Source organism: Saccostrea cucullata, unplaced genomic scaffold (genome assembly GCF_032062105.1).
Source record: "Saccostrea cucullata isolate Sc308-1 unplaced genomic scaffold, CSIRO_AGI_Scuc_v1 ctg345, whole genome shotgun sequence".
In the NCBI taxonomy this organism is placed as follows: domain Eukaryota; kingdom Metazoa; phylum Mollusca; class Bivalvia; order Ostreida; family Ostreidae; genus Saccostrea; species Saccostrea cuccullata.
The window spans coordinates 123,260-140,475 of record NW_026923192.1 but is presented as its reverse complement, the minus strand read 5'-3'; the positions used below and the strand labels follow the sequence as shown (position 1 = coordinate 140,475).

Genomic DNA, 17,216 nt, shown 5'->3' with positions numbered 1-17,216 from the left:
CAAACATTTCACTGTCTAATATAGCTCCCTGCAAACTGATCATACAAGCGCTAATTATGTAATGTCGAGAATGCCACGCCTTACTGAAAGTCCAAGGGTAACTGAGAATTGTACTAATTTCATATCCTCTTGAATATAAAATACTGTCAATATTTGTAATCATATCAGCTTATTTTGTAAAGATAATTTTCTGCAAATCTGTCTCTTCAAAATATAAAACATGTAGACTGTTTGGAATCAGTTCAAGTACTAGTAATCCTCACAGAGGGTCCAAATCTCATCTATCTCTCAGACTCCTCTACAGAATGCAGTTCTTAGTGCTAAAGGTAAAAACAAACCAGTCAACAACCTATTTAGAAATGTTCAAATTGCCCTTTTTTCCCACAATTATGCACACATGTAACGTTAAATGTAGAGTTGACTTTGGACAGCCTATATATGTATCTATACAGTTTATATTTGTTGCAGCTTGAAATGGCCTATATTATGTCATCTTCAAAAATAAAGGAGTTCCAGGCTAAATAAATTCTGATCACAGGAAACCTTGATGTATCCTAAAGTTCACACAAAAAAAAGTCTAGTGCAGATACTTTTCATTTCCTAGTTTTACATTTCAATTATTTATTCAAATCCCTACGATCACAATATAGTTTTAAGCCATAGGGAATGAAAATCACTTTGCTTTAAGCAACAACTCATAATAATCGTGTTTGCTAATATAAGCACACTTTACCATATATTTCAAGATAACTATGGACTACCGGTAATTTCTTATTCATTAGTATTATTTAATGATTATTCTAGAACAAACTGAAAAAAAAACAAGGATGATAATATTTAGGAAAATTTTATTTTACATTGGTTAATGTTTTTTCAAACAGTAAACAAGGTATTAAAATCATTGTTTTCATCTTGTAGAAAAACTTTTCATTTCAACACATAAATTTAAGTTAAAGTGCTAACTACATACATTCCAAAGATGTTAAAAAGAGGTGAACATAATTTATATTTTTTTTCTATATCAGCTAACTAGAGAGGGAATTTTGTGTAAATTTATTTACCTTGGTGAAATAATGTAGAGAGACAGAGAAAAAATCTAACAAAACGGAAAAGTCAAAGCAACTTCACAAATAAATACAAAATATGATATACAACATCACAATTATTGTGATCAGGCTGATTAATTAACACAATTAATTTTGTCCATAGCACGTTGGAGACAACACTACAGTTTGTCATTGTCCTTTGTAGACCTTTAGAAAGTCTCTCTCTAAACACAAAATATTTTCAAACATTCCCTTTATTTCTCTTCACACCACTCATTCTCTTTTCGAACCTGAAAATAAATAAAAACTTTATGAAATAACAGGAAAAAACAAAAAAAATTATAAAAGAGAGAGAATTTAAATTGTCAGTGAAGTATTCAGATTCGCTTATCATAACAGCAAACGAAACTGACATAACCCCTTATGTCTTTAAGAAAGGCATACCCTTTTTATGAGTATCCCATGCAAACTATAAACATAGGTAATCAGAGATTACAGAGCTCACCTCAACGAATGTTGTCTTTAAGTAAGGCAAAGTCACACAATTAACCAACAAAAAGTGTACATTCCAAATATGAAAATATTTAAGCAATTTTGATCTGATACTTTGCAATAGACCTACATAAAAAAATTAAACTAGTTCTTCTTCATGAAAATGTAATCAAAATCCAGCATCTGAAGCAAATTTGAGAGTTTTCATCTCTTGATGCAACATTTGTGCAAGTTTGGTTTATACAATGTTATATAAGCCTTATAGTTTTTTGGTAATAGACCTGCACCCATAACTTTTACCTGGTCTATTATCTGAAAAATGTATGTCGAATTCAGCATCCGAAGCAAGTCCATTAGTGTGCATCCAAAGATGTATCGTCCATGCAAATTTGCTCATTATAGGGCTCATAGTTAATTGGAAATGAAACATGCATCAAAAACTAACATTTTCACTCATCCACAAAAAGTAGGTCAGATTCAGCATCCGAAGCAAGCCTGGTAGTATGCATCCTTAGATGTATCATCCATGCAAGATTGGTCATTAAAGAACTCATAGTTACTTGGAAATGAAACCTGCACCAACAACTTTTACCTGTTCACTCAACCAGAAAATGTAGGTCAGATTCAGCATCCGAGCAAGCCCGGAAGTGTGCATCCTTAGATGTATGATCCATGCAAGTTTGGTCAACATAGGGCGTAAAGTTACTTGCAAATGAAACCTGCACCAACAACTTTTACCTGTTCACTCAACTGGAAAATGTAGGTCAGATTCAGCATCCGAAGCATGCACAGTAGTATGCATCCTTAGAAGTATCATCCATGCAAGTTTGGTCAACCTTATAGGCTTATAGTTACTTGGAAATGAAACTTGCATAAAAAATTTTAACCTGTTCACTCAACCGGAAAATGTAGGTCAGATTCAGATTCCGAAGCAAACTCTATAGTATGCATCCTTAGATGTATCATCCATGCAAGTTTGGTCAACATAGGGCTTAAAGTTACTTGCAAATGAAACCTGCACCAAAACCTTTAACCTGTTCACTCAACCGGAAAATGTAGGTCAGATTCAGCATCCCAAGCAAGCCCTGTAGTATGCATCCTTAGATGTATCATCCATGCAAGTTAGGTCAACATAGGGCTTATAGTTACTTGGAAATGAAACTTGCACCAAAAACTTTAACCTGTTCACTCAACCGGAAAATGTAGGTCAGAATCAGCATCCGAAGCAAGCCCGGTAGTATGCATCCTTAGATGTATCATCCATGCAAGTTTGGTCAACATAGGGCTTATAGTTACTTGGAAATGAAACCTACACCAAAAACTGCACCAAAAATGTTAACCTGCTCCAAAACATTAACCTGGTCATTCCTTTGCTGAAATTGCAGCATCTGAAACTTTGACTGGTACAATGAAACACACTAGAACCATCTTCCATGCATGTCTAATCAATATAGGACATAGAAGTACTTAAAAAGAAAACTGCTCCAAAAAACTTAACCTTAACCCGGGACGCCGACGCCGACACCGACGCCGAGGGTATTACATAAGCTCCCCCAACTTCGTTGAGGTGAGCTAAAAATGAACATTCAGTAAGGGCTCCACAGATGGCATATTATCTATGGGTGCAGTGAGGGATGAATTAATGATACCAGTTACTCAATAAAGCAATTAAAAGAATGTTTTATCTTTGTTTATACAGTTAAGTATTTTACCCTCAATATCTCGAAATCTAAGATATCTGAAGTTTGTTCTCAGCCCCATCGGGTTCAAAAATTCATACAGTCACTTATAAAATCAAATTGCAATAAAATTTGTATCTGAACCAGATTGAAGTACTGCACTTTCAAACATCCCCAAGTGATTGCAAACAAAACCTTAGCTTAATCTTTATACATCAAAATAATTATCACTTGCAGACAGTGGTGTAGAAGTATACTGTATACAGGAAATTTTCGCCCCTGTTTTATTTTCGCCCCTTTCGCCCTCTTCTTGATTGGGCAAATTTAAAACGGTGCGAATTAAAATTACACAGCATAATTTATTTAAACGGAACTATAACTGGGCGAATTTAAAACAGGGCAAAATTATTTGGAAGTGCAAAAGGGCGAAAATAACCCTGTATACAGGATTTATTTTTAAATTTACATAAATACATAATGAATACGTTTCTCTAAAGAGGCTATGTTAATTCATCACATGGGATTCATTGCGGCTTTCTCAGATAACAATTTAAGAAATAAATTTTATTCCAGAGAATTCATGTAGACATGAACTATGAAGCTTCATTGTGGCATATTTTATGAAGTGTGTTAGTCAGTAGTCACTTACTCGGTGCTTCATGATAAATATGCAGGCATTAAGTATTGTAGTTCATGTACCTCGTGAATTCCCAAAAATTGAATTCACATCTTATATCTACATTATTTTCTGATGACTTGGGGGATATTTTTTTCATTCAAAGGTCATTTTTGAAAAGAACTATATGCGGTATATTGCATATGTTTGCCCCCACAAAAGTCAAATTTTGAAAACTTCCTGAAATGTGCTGAATTCAATAAATTGTACGAGAAATATAAGTTAACAGAAAATATTATAGTTCCAGAGCAGTGTATTCACAAGTTCTGTTTTTATGACGTCACAAACTAGTCCGATTTTATATCCTTTTTCAGAAAGAGGACAAAATGGACAAAATTTCAACAATTTAAGCTTTAAAATTTATAGAGCGCATGTGTGTTCAGGAACAATATTGACATATTTCATTGATATTATCATTCTACACATTATATCAAAATATTTATCCTGAACACACATGCGCTCGGTGACTTTTATTTAAAATATCGACGAAATATGTACATTTTTCTGCAAAATTCATAAAAAATTGAAATTTACGTCATATTTGTGACGTCATTACGTACATATGACGTCATCACTTATGAAATTATTCAGTGCTTTGAAGTCAGCATATACTCCCCTGTTTAAGGACTTAATTAAATATTACTCCATCAAAGTTTGATTTTGGGGGGCAAATGTTGGTTAATACCGCATATAGTTCTTTGCACTTTTTATTTTACTTCAATAAGGTCATAATAGAAATATTCTTACTCATTCTATGGCAGTTCAAGAGAATGTTATTTTTTCTCGAACTTGCAAAGAATCTTCAGGAGAAATATTTGGAAATGAAAATATATTTGAATAAATGGACAAAGAGAGATAACTGATGACAATTTTCCTATTAATCTATTTCAACTCCCCTACTCCCAACTGGACGAGATCCAGGATCAAAAATAGTTTTATTATACATGTCCATTCAATCAACATTTGAACCTAATAGGACAACTGTAAAAAAAGTTAATAAATGGAAAAAAAAGAGAAAATTTCTGGATAGAAGAATGTCAATTTCTATAGAGCACCAGCAAATCCTTAATTGTGGGGCCAAATAAATTGTAATTTTATACCCACAGACTCAAAGGCAGACCTGTTTACTCTTACGATTTCGCCGTATTTTTAGTCTAGATTACGTCTCATGTTTTGCTATTATGAAAATATGGAAATTGGAAATACGTTCGTTTAGAATTTAGCAGTTAGTTTTCATTATGTTCTGTCTTAGGCCATATAAAACTGAAATCTTGGTTCTCAGGCCCGCGCGCATCCGTTTTGAGGTAGCCGCATTGCCGATTTTATTGTATTTTTGATAAAATAAAAAGTTGGTATTGCGGAGACCAATCCGGGAAAAAAAAATTCCGACCTCATTTGTTTCGTAGTTTAGTATTCAAATATCACTTCCGGTAGCCATTTACAATAAGATTTTGGCTACTTCGTTTGAAAATACATTCGAGGACATTACCTACGATGTTTACACGCTGTTAAGCAATGGATAGAGCAGAAATTTTAACCAGAAATGGAAAGTATATCTGTGATTAAAAAAATTATCTTTATGTTAAAGAAAATTCGGAAATTAAAAAAAAAACCTCCCTCATCTACTTTATTGCCAATAAAATGAAAAATAAAATGCCACCCTCCCGCATCTCTTTTGGAGAAAATTGGCCTGAGAACCAGGGAATTAAATTTAGATAGCCTTAGTTTCACGCTTTTTTATCGCTAAAGAAGAGAAAGATTTCAAACACATATAAGGGACGTCAGGTCGTCAAAATGCGGTGGCATTGTGAAATTACAAAGACCATGTTGTTAAACCATGTTTTTGTAATGCTATGTTCCCAATATCACGATTGGCGTCACGATTAAAATCGGGGACTCGAACGTGGACAAATCGTAGTGATCATATCCAACCGAAATAAATCTTGTGTTCACTCGTGGCTATCAGGTTGATCGTGAAATTTTTTTTGACTGTCAAAAATTGTTCTACGATTAACACGATTAAATTTTAATCGTTATCATCGCATCAAATCGCATTACATCGTAATTATCCTCAGCTGCATCGTAAGTAAACACATCTAATCTGGCTTTCATATCGTGATCATCTGGATCGATTTCGGACAGAACAAACATCCCGCTGAGTGGCGATTCGTTGTGATGTCTCACGTTCTGTCACTATCTGTGACGCTTTGCTTGGTCCTACTGCTCACGTGCTGACACGGTATTTTCCCGCTCAAAGACGATTTGATACGGACGTATGAGAGTAAACGTCATTAGACATGAGTGTTAACGCTTTGTTGCGGACAATCACGCTATATTATGAGTACTTAAACTTGCAAAAATAACGGGAAAATTGAACGCGTTTCTTTCCCGATTAAAAAAAATGTCTGAATTTTGGAAAAAATATTTTAAAGATGCCACCTAAAACAGGTACAAAAAAGGAAGAGGGGGAGACCCTATTTTCTTCTGAACCTGAACCCTTTCGATCAGAGGCAACATCGTTGAAAAAAAAAAAAAAAGATAAGAAAAACAGTTATACTGCTGCCTTTGCTCTACTTTGACAGCAATAACATATGGCCATAGTTAAACTACAAACACCACGTTTATGAAGTTGTCATCAACCTCCACTTCTGCCATTATTATTGATTGTATGTTTATGTTTTGTTTACTTTTTAAGGACAGACGATACAAACAAAAAAATAGATGCCTGGATTGGTATTTTTTTTTTTTTTTACATAATTTCATTGCAAATGATGCAAATAATAAATTTCTAGAATATAAAGAAATTGTAAACCTTCAGTGAGGTTCGGAATTCTACCCTTCTGAAACCATCCTTATTATTCTATACAAATAATTTTCACTTCAAATTCCATTTTTGTGCAAATTTGAATAAAAAAATAAAAACTATGCGGTGAAACTTATTCATTTTATTCATGAAAACATGACCCAAGTTGTTATTTTCAAAATTTTTGACAAAAGTTTGTTTGTATCATCTGTCCTTAAGGCCATACCAATTTCTAATATAGTTCGTCGGATTCGCCGCTTCTATTTTTAACAAATCCAAATTATAATATTAAAAAAATAAATTTTGCGCACGCGTCCAAAAATATCCGATTTCAATTTTTTTTCTTGACTTTTTACACAAAACGCATAGAAGACTTGGAAATTTGTATGACAGAAGCGCGGGATTTAGTGTTTGTTTGTACTTTTTAGCAGTCTGTGAAGTTTTGCAAGACGCTCGTGTAACTGTTTGTATGTACTAGGGGTGAGCAATTAGCATATCCAAACAACGGGGGCTTCCATTTTTGGGGATCAGGCTAGGTGTTTTCTGCAAGGAGGTAGCACGTCGGGCTAGTAAAAATCATAACTACACACGCAATGCAACAACGAATGACAAGAACAATCGGTATTTTCACTTGTATTTATTATAAAATTCCCAATCAGTTAAAATTTTCCAGACAAATTGCTCCTATTGTCAATAAATCTTCATAATATTATCTGTTTTGTAGTTCTATCTGACTTAATTACTTCCAAAAACGATCGTTTTTTTCCTAATCCGAATTTCCTCTATTCCTCCATTTATGGTAAATACATGCAGATATCTCATTAAATTATTTACGATTATCCAATGAACTGAAAGATAAGTGTTTTATGACTCATATAAAATATATTTCCAGTGTATTTAATGATTTAAGATGAAAACAAAATGCTTTTGATTTTATTCTAAATGAGCTAGTGCAATGATCAAGAAAAGGGGAAGATAATTCATTTAAATTAATTTAATTTTTTTTTCATAACAATTTATGCATGATTGATATTGATAGTGAGAACTTTTAACTTTAATTTTAAAAAGAATGACCCCAGTACCCTGACTTTTTCAGCAATTAATTTCTTCTCCAGATTTGTATTTATTTTAATTTTTGCCCCTCTGTTTGGGTAAATAACTTTTTATATTAATTGAAAGCTGCCACTAGCCTGTGGGAAAGTACTTGATTTTTTTCTCAATTGCACACCCCTGTGTACTATAGAATAGAACTTAGAAATGTTTTCCACTAACATTAATTATATTCGCTCGCCTCATAATTTTGAAAACTGAAAAAATAAATATTTGTAAAATATTTTCGCTCGCTCGCCTCTCTTTTTATTTTTGAAAATCCGAAGAACTATGTTACAAATTGGTGTGGCCTAATAGATAAAATATAAAGGACTCAGTATAGCCCGATTTTTGAATGTCTGTTGGGGTACAATCGTAACTCAAAACGTGTTCTATCTTGATCCTGATTGTGAATGACATTACAATGAACGTGTTATTTTATCGTACATTAGCGCAAGAGTGCACGATGAACACATTGTATCGTAGAGTACATATTAAAACGTAGGAGATCCTTTCTAATCGAGAACTCGGATCGTGATGTTCGTGACAGATCGAGGTCCTTTTTCGACTAAATCTTGATAATCCTATTGGAACGTAATTCATCTTATCAGAACGGTAGTCAGATCGTCAGAGATCGCATCTCATGAAATTTATCCATCGTGGCCATAGCGCATGAAAGCGTAATGAAACGTATAAAAACGCATCTCTTCGTATCTTGGCATAAAATTCAATAAAAACTCTGCGATCAACTACGATTGATCTATCCTGACGTGCGTAACTGGCCGCACGACAGTGGGAACGTAGCATAATCAGAAAAGCAGTTTTTTCCTATTAATATATGTAAAATCGATTGAAAGTGAAATCTTACTGGCTAATGCCAAATCTCACGGTCAAATCGAATCAAAATACTAAGAGACAAAGATATGGGTAAACAAGTCTGCAAAGGGAAAGCTAATTCTGCTGAATTTTGACCAAAGCAAAGTAAGCATATCTGTAGTAAGTATATCTAGTAAGCATATCTACAGTAAGTAGGAGATATATGTAGCTGCTGAAAACACAAGCAGACATTTAGAGAAATTAAATCTAACATAATAACTTTTCTTCCTAATTGTTACAATTAACCCACCTGTTCTTCCTCTGCTGGAGTGAAGTCATTCTTGATATTAAATGTCTTTCTGATTTCTTCTGGGGACTTTCCCTTGATCATATTTGCTACAGTTTTACAGGTGACATCCAACAGTCCTTTAATATCCAGGTAATTTGCTGCCTAAATTGTAAAATAAAGGAAAAGCATTTTCAAAGAGCCTTTTTTTCAAATAAAGCACAGACAGTCCTTTGGTAGACTTCAAGTTCTAATTTTATTTTAATTTTACAGATTTTGATAACATATCTAAAGGGAAAAAAAATCCTGAAATTTTTATGTTTTAGTATTCCTTTGGAACTTTTAATACCCTTTTTTCTTAAAGTTTTTAGAGTACAGTTACAACTATGGTTACAAAAATACATTTCTTCCTCTGACTTCTAATAAACACTGCATATTTGGCAGTGATAAGCATTACCACTATAGACATAGGTCAGCAGGGATAATCTGCTGGTCAGCTTTACTGATCCAGAATCAGAAGACTTTATCTGATGACAAGATGTCAGTAATTTGTCTCAACTTATTTGATGTCCATTATTTATCAGTCAATCTGTCAGTCTGTAAACAATTTTTCAGAACAGTATTCTTTAGTTTTCATTCAATTTGAACAGATCTTGATACACAAGTCTGATTCGATGTGAATACAATTTGATACACAAGTAGACAGCACCAAAATAGAATTCAGCTCTCTGTTTGTTTTTATTTTGGTAAACAGTTCAGTTGTTCTTACTTACAAGAATTAATTCAAACAGAGTGCCCTGGTCCACTTTGAGGAATTCAGCATCCCATGAGCAGATATCATCAGTTCTCTTCTCCTTGTTCTCATCGTCCTCGGGCGGGGGAGGGTCATCTTTGTGGTAGGTGCACCAGGCGATGACTTTTCTGAGGATAGCTGCGTTGACATTTGGAAGTGGGACGGGTTCTTCATCATCATCTTCTACACCCAGATCTACAAAAAAACCAGGTACATGTACTTCCATTTTAATTACAAGTCATCTATTTGGTTTTAATACCAATTTCTGATCTTCTGACCTTCTAATCATCTAAGTTATTATAGAAGTTAGCAGTACAGAAACCAACTACCAATTTTGAGTTGGACTACTGGAAAATCTTGTAGTAGTTGCCTGTCATGCTTGTTAAAAACACACTATCTACTTACCATTTAACATTGAAATCATTAGAAAAGAAAGTTTTAATGGTATCTTAACACACTAAGTTTAATTAGTTATTTTGAATATACTGTTTATTTTTCCTGTACTATGTACCCATTTTGGTCATATGTATTGTATTCTATAATTTAGTTTCAAATCTGCATCTTTTGTCAATGACACATTGAAAAACCAGAAGTCTCTGTCGAGACTGAAGCTCTACTGGTTTGTACTTATAGCAAAGAAGAGAAAAGTACTTATAAGCAGATGGGAATTGAAACTTTAAAACAGCAATAAATTATATTACATTATATTATAATCAGACTAAAACTGTATTTGGAGTAGCATTTTAAGAGCATTTAACTGAAATTTCTATTTTTAGTACCACGGCAACACCGTTCATTGAAGTCAAAAACCGATATACAGAATTATGTATCTTAGTGTAGTCTACTTGTGTGCCAAGTTATATTGAAATCAGACAAAAACTGTAGGAGGAGTAGCATTTTGAAAGAATTTCACAGAAATTTCTATTTTTAGTAACCATGGCAACACCACTCATCAAAATCAAAAACCGATACACAGAATTATGTATCTTAGTGTAGTCTACTTGTGTGTTAAGTTATATTGAAATCAGACAAAAACTGTGGGAGGAGTAGCATTTTGAAAGAATTTCATGGAAATTTCTATTTTTAGTAACCACAGCAACACCGATCATCAAAATCAAAATCCGATACACAGAATTATGTACTACCTTAGTGTTAAGTCTACTTGTGTGCCAAGTTATACTGAAATCAGACCAAAACTGTAGGAGGAGTAGCATTTTGAAAGAATTTCATAGAAATTTCTATTTTTAGTAACCGCAGCAACACCGTTCTTTGAAATCAAAAACCGATACACAGAATTATGTATCTTAGTCTGGTCTACTTGTGTGCCAAGTTATATTGAAATCAGACCAAAACTGTAGGAGGAGTAGCATTTTGAAAAATTGTTTACAGACAGACAGACAGACAGACGGACGGACTACGGACGCATTACTATCGCATAAGCTCTTCTGGTCTCTGACCAGTAGAGCTAAAAATGAAATAATATTATACTACATTTAATAAAACTTTTCAAATTAAAACCAAGTTAATGTGTATGATTTTAGATTTGTATTAAATGGTTTGGGCCGTGGATATCGGCCTGGGTAGCTCAATCTGTAGAAAACCTGACAAGTGATACAGGGGTCCCGGGTTCGATTCCTGGTCCAGCCATACGTTTTCTCCTTCTGCCATGTACTGCCCACAATCAACTAGTTGATTATTATGGCATGTGTGGTGCGCATGGAGTTCCAAAATCATAAAAATTTAAAAGGTTAAAAGGTTAAAATATTAGATTCATGGCATATAGTGGTCACCTGAGACTACCAGGGGCAATCAAGTGTTTTTGCCATGACAATCTCTGGTTAGGTGGTTGTGTCTTTGATGGTACAAAGACAATTTTCTATAGTCACTTTTACAAGATGGTAATTGGTAGGCTTCTTGGTGAGTATTGGTGATCCATGGATAAGTCGATCATGCTTGGTAACGGCAACTTCATCATGAACGATCTTATAAAACAGGACGAGAAATTCCTGACTAGTGTTTGCCATTGCAGATGTTGTATCATGCTGTCCACACTTGACCTGTTTCCATGCCTATTGCTTACATAGCGTGCAGCACGTCGTTGGACCATTTCCAGATTATAGGTGTCTTTTTGGGTGTACAATTCAAAATTTTCTCCTTTATTGATGTTGAGCTGTCATTTAAATTTCGGCGGAGATTACTTGTTTCCTTTGCTACAGATGTTACTTATATGATCGCTCCATTTCAAGTCAATGTTATTCAGACAGCAGTATTACCTTCAAGTATGGCCATGTAGCTTGTATTGGTGATGTATTGGGTTTGGCTTCCTGCTGACTGATAGTACATTACATTTATCAGGATGGAATTCTACATCTTCCACTTCCTTTCCCAAATGCCCAGTTTATCAAGGTCTGCCTGGATGTCTGGGTGTCCAACAGTAAGATATACGATAGTATCATCAGCAAAGAGTCTTACTGTGGCATTGAGGCCTTCTCATGTTTTATATAGAACAGGAATAAGCATGGCCCAAGGACTGACCCTTGAGGCAAAACATTGACATAGCAAAACATTTCTCCTTCGACTACTACAGCTTGTGTTCTGTTGGACAGGAAGCTTCCAATTGTTCACTTTTCCCTATCCCATAATGTCGGAGTTTATGGATGAGGAGGCTATGGCTGACCTTGTCAAAAGCCTTGGAAAAGTCCATGATCAATACATCTGTCTGCTTTCCGGCAGCCATGTGATTGGTTATGTCATCTATAAACTCAATGAGTTGGGATTCACAGGATCTCTTGCTACGGAAACCATGCTGAAGTGGGTATAGTATGTTATTGGTATCAGCGTGTTGCATTATATGGCTGGTGATGATATGCTCCATGAGCTTGCAGCAGATACATGTAAGGGAGATGGGTCGATAATTCTCAGCCTTGTATCTATCCCCTTTTTTGAAAATCGGGCTAACATGAGCTTTACGCAACTCCGACGGTATCTCTCCACTTTCTAGGGATTTCTTAAAGATGATGGTGAGAATAGGGGTCACGCTATCAGCCAGCTCCTTCAGTACTCTAGGTTTAATACCATCTGGGCCCGCTGCTTTATATGGATTCAGATTTTTCAATAGTCTTAGAATTCCATTATGGGTGATGTGCAGTTCTGGTGCAACTGGGTGTTTTCCACTCATAGGACAGTCAAAAATTCTTCAGTACTGATATGTGTCTTCTCTTACGGACTGGAACTGCTTGTTTAGCACATCTGCCTGGTCAGTCGGATTGGCATGTAGCACTCCTTCACTGCGGATTAGTGAGATTCCATTGTTGTCAGTTCTTTGGTGTTTTATATAGGTCCAGAAGCGTTTTAGGCCGCTGTATTGGTCATCCTCTACTTTAGGTGTTACTATTCCCTCGATGTAGTTCCAATATGCTCTTCTTAGATCTCTTTGAACCTTCCCCTTGATTTCTTTAAAGTGTTCATTATCTCTGTTGTCTCCAGATTTCTTCTTCTTTTTGTATAGTCTGTTTTTCTTATGGATGAGTTTCTTAAGTTCTGGTGTTATCCATGGTAGGCCATCTTTGGCTCTGGCATCTTTATGTGGTATATTTTGCTTTATGCTGTTTTCCAGGTTAGTTTTAAAGCACTTCCACATCTCATCTACACTGTGATTATCAACGTCCATCTTTGATATTGTGTTTAGGGTTGATGTCATATCTTCTTTCATTGTATCCCAGCTGGCTTTGCGATACAAGGGGATTTTCAGGTTTTTGATGTTTCTTTAGGATGTTCGTGTCTATTTCTGCAAAGACAATGTATGATATGCCTGGTATGGTTTCTACTCTGTTAAATTTTGATGGATTGTTGGTCACTATCAAGTCCAGGGTGTTTTCGCCTCTTGTTGGGCATTCTACTAGCTGAACTAAGCCATTGTCATCCAGGATATCTACAAATTTGTAGTGATTTCCTGACCAGGCGGTATTTGGCTTTAGTGTCTTATTTGTCCAGTTCCATCCTGTAAGTTGAAATGCCTGCAACAATTACACTTGCATTTTTAACCTGGTGCACCCGATTTAAGCTTTTTCGTAGTTCTTCTAAAGATTCTTCATTAGATGTTTTGGGGTTATAGTATGATGCTATATATAGGTCTTTCCGTCCAACTAGACTGATCTTCGTCCAGATGATTTCACAGTTAGAGTCTAGCTCAGGAACTGGTGAGCTCACATATTTTTTGTTGACAGCAATGAGCACACCTCCTCCATTAGAGGCACGGTCTTTACGGTATAGTTTATACTCTGTTGGAAAGATTTGGTTGTCTGTAATTGATGGGTCTGTCCAGGTCTCAGTACACACAACAATGTCAGGTTTGGTACTTTCTATGAGATTTTTGATTCGGCATTGTTTGGTCTTTATTGACTGGCAGTTTACATTTAGTAGTTTGATAGGAGATGTTTTTGGTCGAGGTTGATGGTTCTTAGTTGGTGTCGAGGTATGAACTGGTGTAATAGTTGCACTTGGTGTTGGACTAGCAATGGTTGAGTCTGATAACACACTGAAGGGGTTTGATGTTGTGACTATATGTTCAAAGCAGACTGAGCTGTAGTTAGGGCAGTCGCATATGATACAATCCCAAGCAATAGCACTGTTGTTGGCAAGTTCATTATATGTCTTACTATGAACAGATTGACAGGTAGCATGGTACCACTGGTTGCATGTTTCACACATAATACCCTTGTCATCCCAAGTAACTGGAAGATCACAAGTTCCACATGGGTAGGAGGAATCAGCAGGTCCAGGGTTACTCTCAACATCGTTTGATCTTATATATGGAGATAAGGAATACTAACAAGGACTTTGTGTTTTCTTGGTCCTTTAATATATTCTTATTAATCACTTGTCTGAGGATGGTGAAGTTTAAAGTCTGCATTTTCACAGCTAAATCATGATTTTGATTTGACAGAGGAAATTCTGGTTGTGTATAGAACAGATTCTCGAGGCATGATAACACAAATAACATGTATAGAAGGAGCATTATGTTGGTACAGATGCATACATACAATTATGATGGTCAGGCGAAGACTGGATGGCTATGGCAAGGGGCTGGTACCATTTTGGTGAACAGCTGATTAATACTCACAGATCACTGATGCTTTTCACATTATATGAATGCAGTCTTACAAGCGTTTTACCAATGAGGTAGCAGGATCGAGTCACACATTGATTGCAGGTGTAATACTTCAACTTTCCTGCGGTTTATGTCGTCTTAGACTAAATATTTTGATAAACTTGGAAAAATTTTAAGAGCAACAAAAATTTACGTCTACTACTTTCGCGCATGCGCACCACACACCTTTCCTGTTACAGATTCAAAATTTTCTGAAGAGCTGTCATTAACATTGGCGATTACATTTACATGCACTTTTCTTCATGGCCATTTCAATCAAGTATTCAAAGCAGTTTACCTTCAAGCATAGTTTTGATAGTAACTGATTGTCTTGCAATCTCTACATCTATCTCGAATACTTCCCCCTCCAAACTCTGTAACTTTATCATAGGCATCTGAAAGAAAATGCACCTGATAGCAAAATTTCTCAAATTAAAAAACACAAAAGACAATATTTAGGCAAACATCCACATCAAAATTATTTTTCATCTAAGAGTTTGTACAAATTTCCATGAATTATTACAAATATGATCGAATGCCTTTGAAACGTGCGTCATTCAGTCATTCTCTCAACTCTGCTGTCTTACTTCATTCACTGATTAACAATGAGCTGTATTTCATACTTTCCACTGGTTATCACCAGAAAGGAAAATATAATATATATGTGTAAAAATTAGTAATCCTTTATTGTAATGTTTTCCATTATACACAATGCAAAATACACGTCACTTGGCAAATGGTCATAACTATGTTAAGAAACACTCCGCCATCTTTGTTGGCAAGAGAGAACACGTTCGGTGGTCTAAACAAATGACCTTAATCAAAGAATATAATCAATTCGGTTGGAGTGCTCTATCTCAAACAAACCTTCATTCAAGAATTAAGAATAAAAAATGAAAATATACTCACCTTGTTCGTATATTATTATGCTTTCAAGCTGACCAATTTTCATGGAACGTCTGAGCCAAAATATATATCGAAAATGTATTTTCAGAATTTCGAGCCCGATGTAAACCAAACTCGACAGCTTAGATTATCACTGTGTATATGCAATCAATACATAGATAACTTAGCCCAATGCGGGGTTTAAATCTTACCCCCAGGACAAAAACCTCACAATAAAATACATCGTATAGGGCTAATTTCTCAACAAATAATTTAATTAGACTGTGATTATATTTCCAGAGAAAGAAATTAAAGTTAGTTGAAGGCCAATTGAATTTTTTATTCCTCATTTAATATACCCATTCAAATATACAAAGCCCATGGAACTCATTTTTGTAGGTAAAAAATTAAATTTTCGTGTTATAACGCGTAACTTTCGCGAATAAATGCGAAACTTTCGCGTTATGACGTGAAACTTCTGCTGTTTAACCGAGATATTTGCATAATTTCAACTTTCATTGATTTTAATTATGTTTAAATATGATCTAATTTATTCGTTACAATTTCCCCTTTCTTATGGAATGCCATATACGACAGCCAACTGCTTACTGCCAACTGCTGACTGCTTACTGGCAACTGCCACACATAATTGAATAAATTTTATTTTTATATTGATATATATGTAAATTTAAAAAAGAGGCGCGGATCTATAGGACATTTTTCCAAGAAGGTCACTCTGATAAAAAAAAAATCCAAACCAGAAATTTCTTGACAAGAAAAAAATACGTAAAGTCCTTTCCTAAATGTGAAAATTTATTTCGGCCGGGGAGAGGGGGTTCTTATGCGTCATACCTTCATGTGTATGACATTTTTCATATCAACTTAACACGAATCCACATTTTTGGTTGGGGAGGGGGGGGGGTTCTAAGGTCCCTTTTAGTTGATTTATTTTATACATTAAATAACTTTTAGATGGTTTAGTTTGTGCATTAAATAACTTTACAAATTTTAGAGGGGTGTTCCGGACCCCTGTCTCTAGATCTATGCATGTAAAACATATTTTATTTGTACAAACAAAGAGATATAAATGTTTGATCGGCGTTTTCTAAGTGGAGGGTCCAAGGTCAGTTATACCGGTAGTTCGTTTAGTTTATTTAACGTATGACTGTATAAATTTTAAATGCCCCCCCCCCCAGATCTATGCATGTGAAACATTACAGGAACGTAGCATCAGGAGGGGGGTGGGGGGCTGGCCCCCACCCCCACTTTTTTTCCCAACATTACCTTTACTATTGAAAATGTATATTGAAAGGATGGTTGCCCCCCCCCCCACTTCTTACCATAGTAAAATGATATGAAGGATATGTAGTATTGTGTGGAAAAAAAATGTAAGTAAAAGGTAGTTGGCATTAAAAAAAAGCTAGCCACCCCCCCCCCCCCCCCCCCCGAAATAGGATTTTCGAGTTTGGGCTATTTCCTTTTTTTCCTTTCTTTCTTTCTTT

General features: G+C 35.2%; 2 protein-coding genes across 2 annotated transcripts in view; one reads left to right on the top strand and one right to left on the bottom strand.

Annotated features, from left to right (window-relative positions):
• The window catches only part of LOC134263406 (solute carrier family 40 member 1-like), a 125,614-nt gene that overhangs the window by 34,635 nt on the left and 73,763 nt on the right, over positions 1-17,216 (top strand). The gene's annotated exons all lie outside the window — the stretch shown is intronic.
• LOC134263405 (S-phase kinase-associated protein 1) lies at positions 832-15,846 on the bottom strand. The gene is made up of 5 exons (XM_062745739.1): positions 15,739-15,846; positions 15,128-15,224; positions 9,661-9,875; positions 8,912-9,052; positions 832-1,336 (listed from the first exon to the last, which is right to left on the bottom strand). The coding sequence occupies exons 2-5, from the start codon at positions 15,222-15,224 to the stop codon at positions 1,301-1,303; spliced, it is 489 nt and encodes a 162-aa protein (XP_062601723.1). The 5' UTR covers positions 15,739-15,846; the 3' UTR covers positions 832-1,300.

What these genes read in the sequence shown, in the direction of transcription:
- LOC134263405 (XM_062745739.1), bottom strand. Translation starts at nt 15,224, where the DNA reads ATGCCTATGATAAAGTTACAGAGTTTGGAGGGGGAAGTATTCGAGATA. An exon ending in TATCAAAACTATGCTTGAAG is followed by an intron (nt 9,876 to 15,127) that starts GTAAACTGCTTT and finishes GTTTTTTTGTAG; the next exon opens with ATCTGGGTGTAGAAGATGAT. An exon ending in CTCCAGCAGAGGAAGAACAG is followed by an intron (nt 1,337 to 8,911) that starts GTGGGTTAATTG and finishes ATTTATTTTCAG; the next exon opens with GTTCGAAAAGAGAATGAGTG.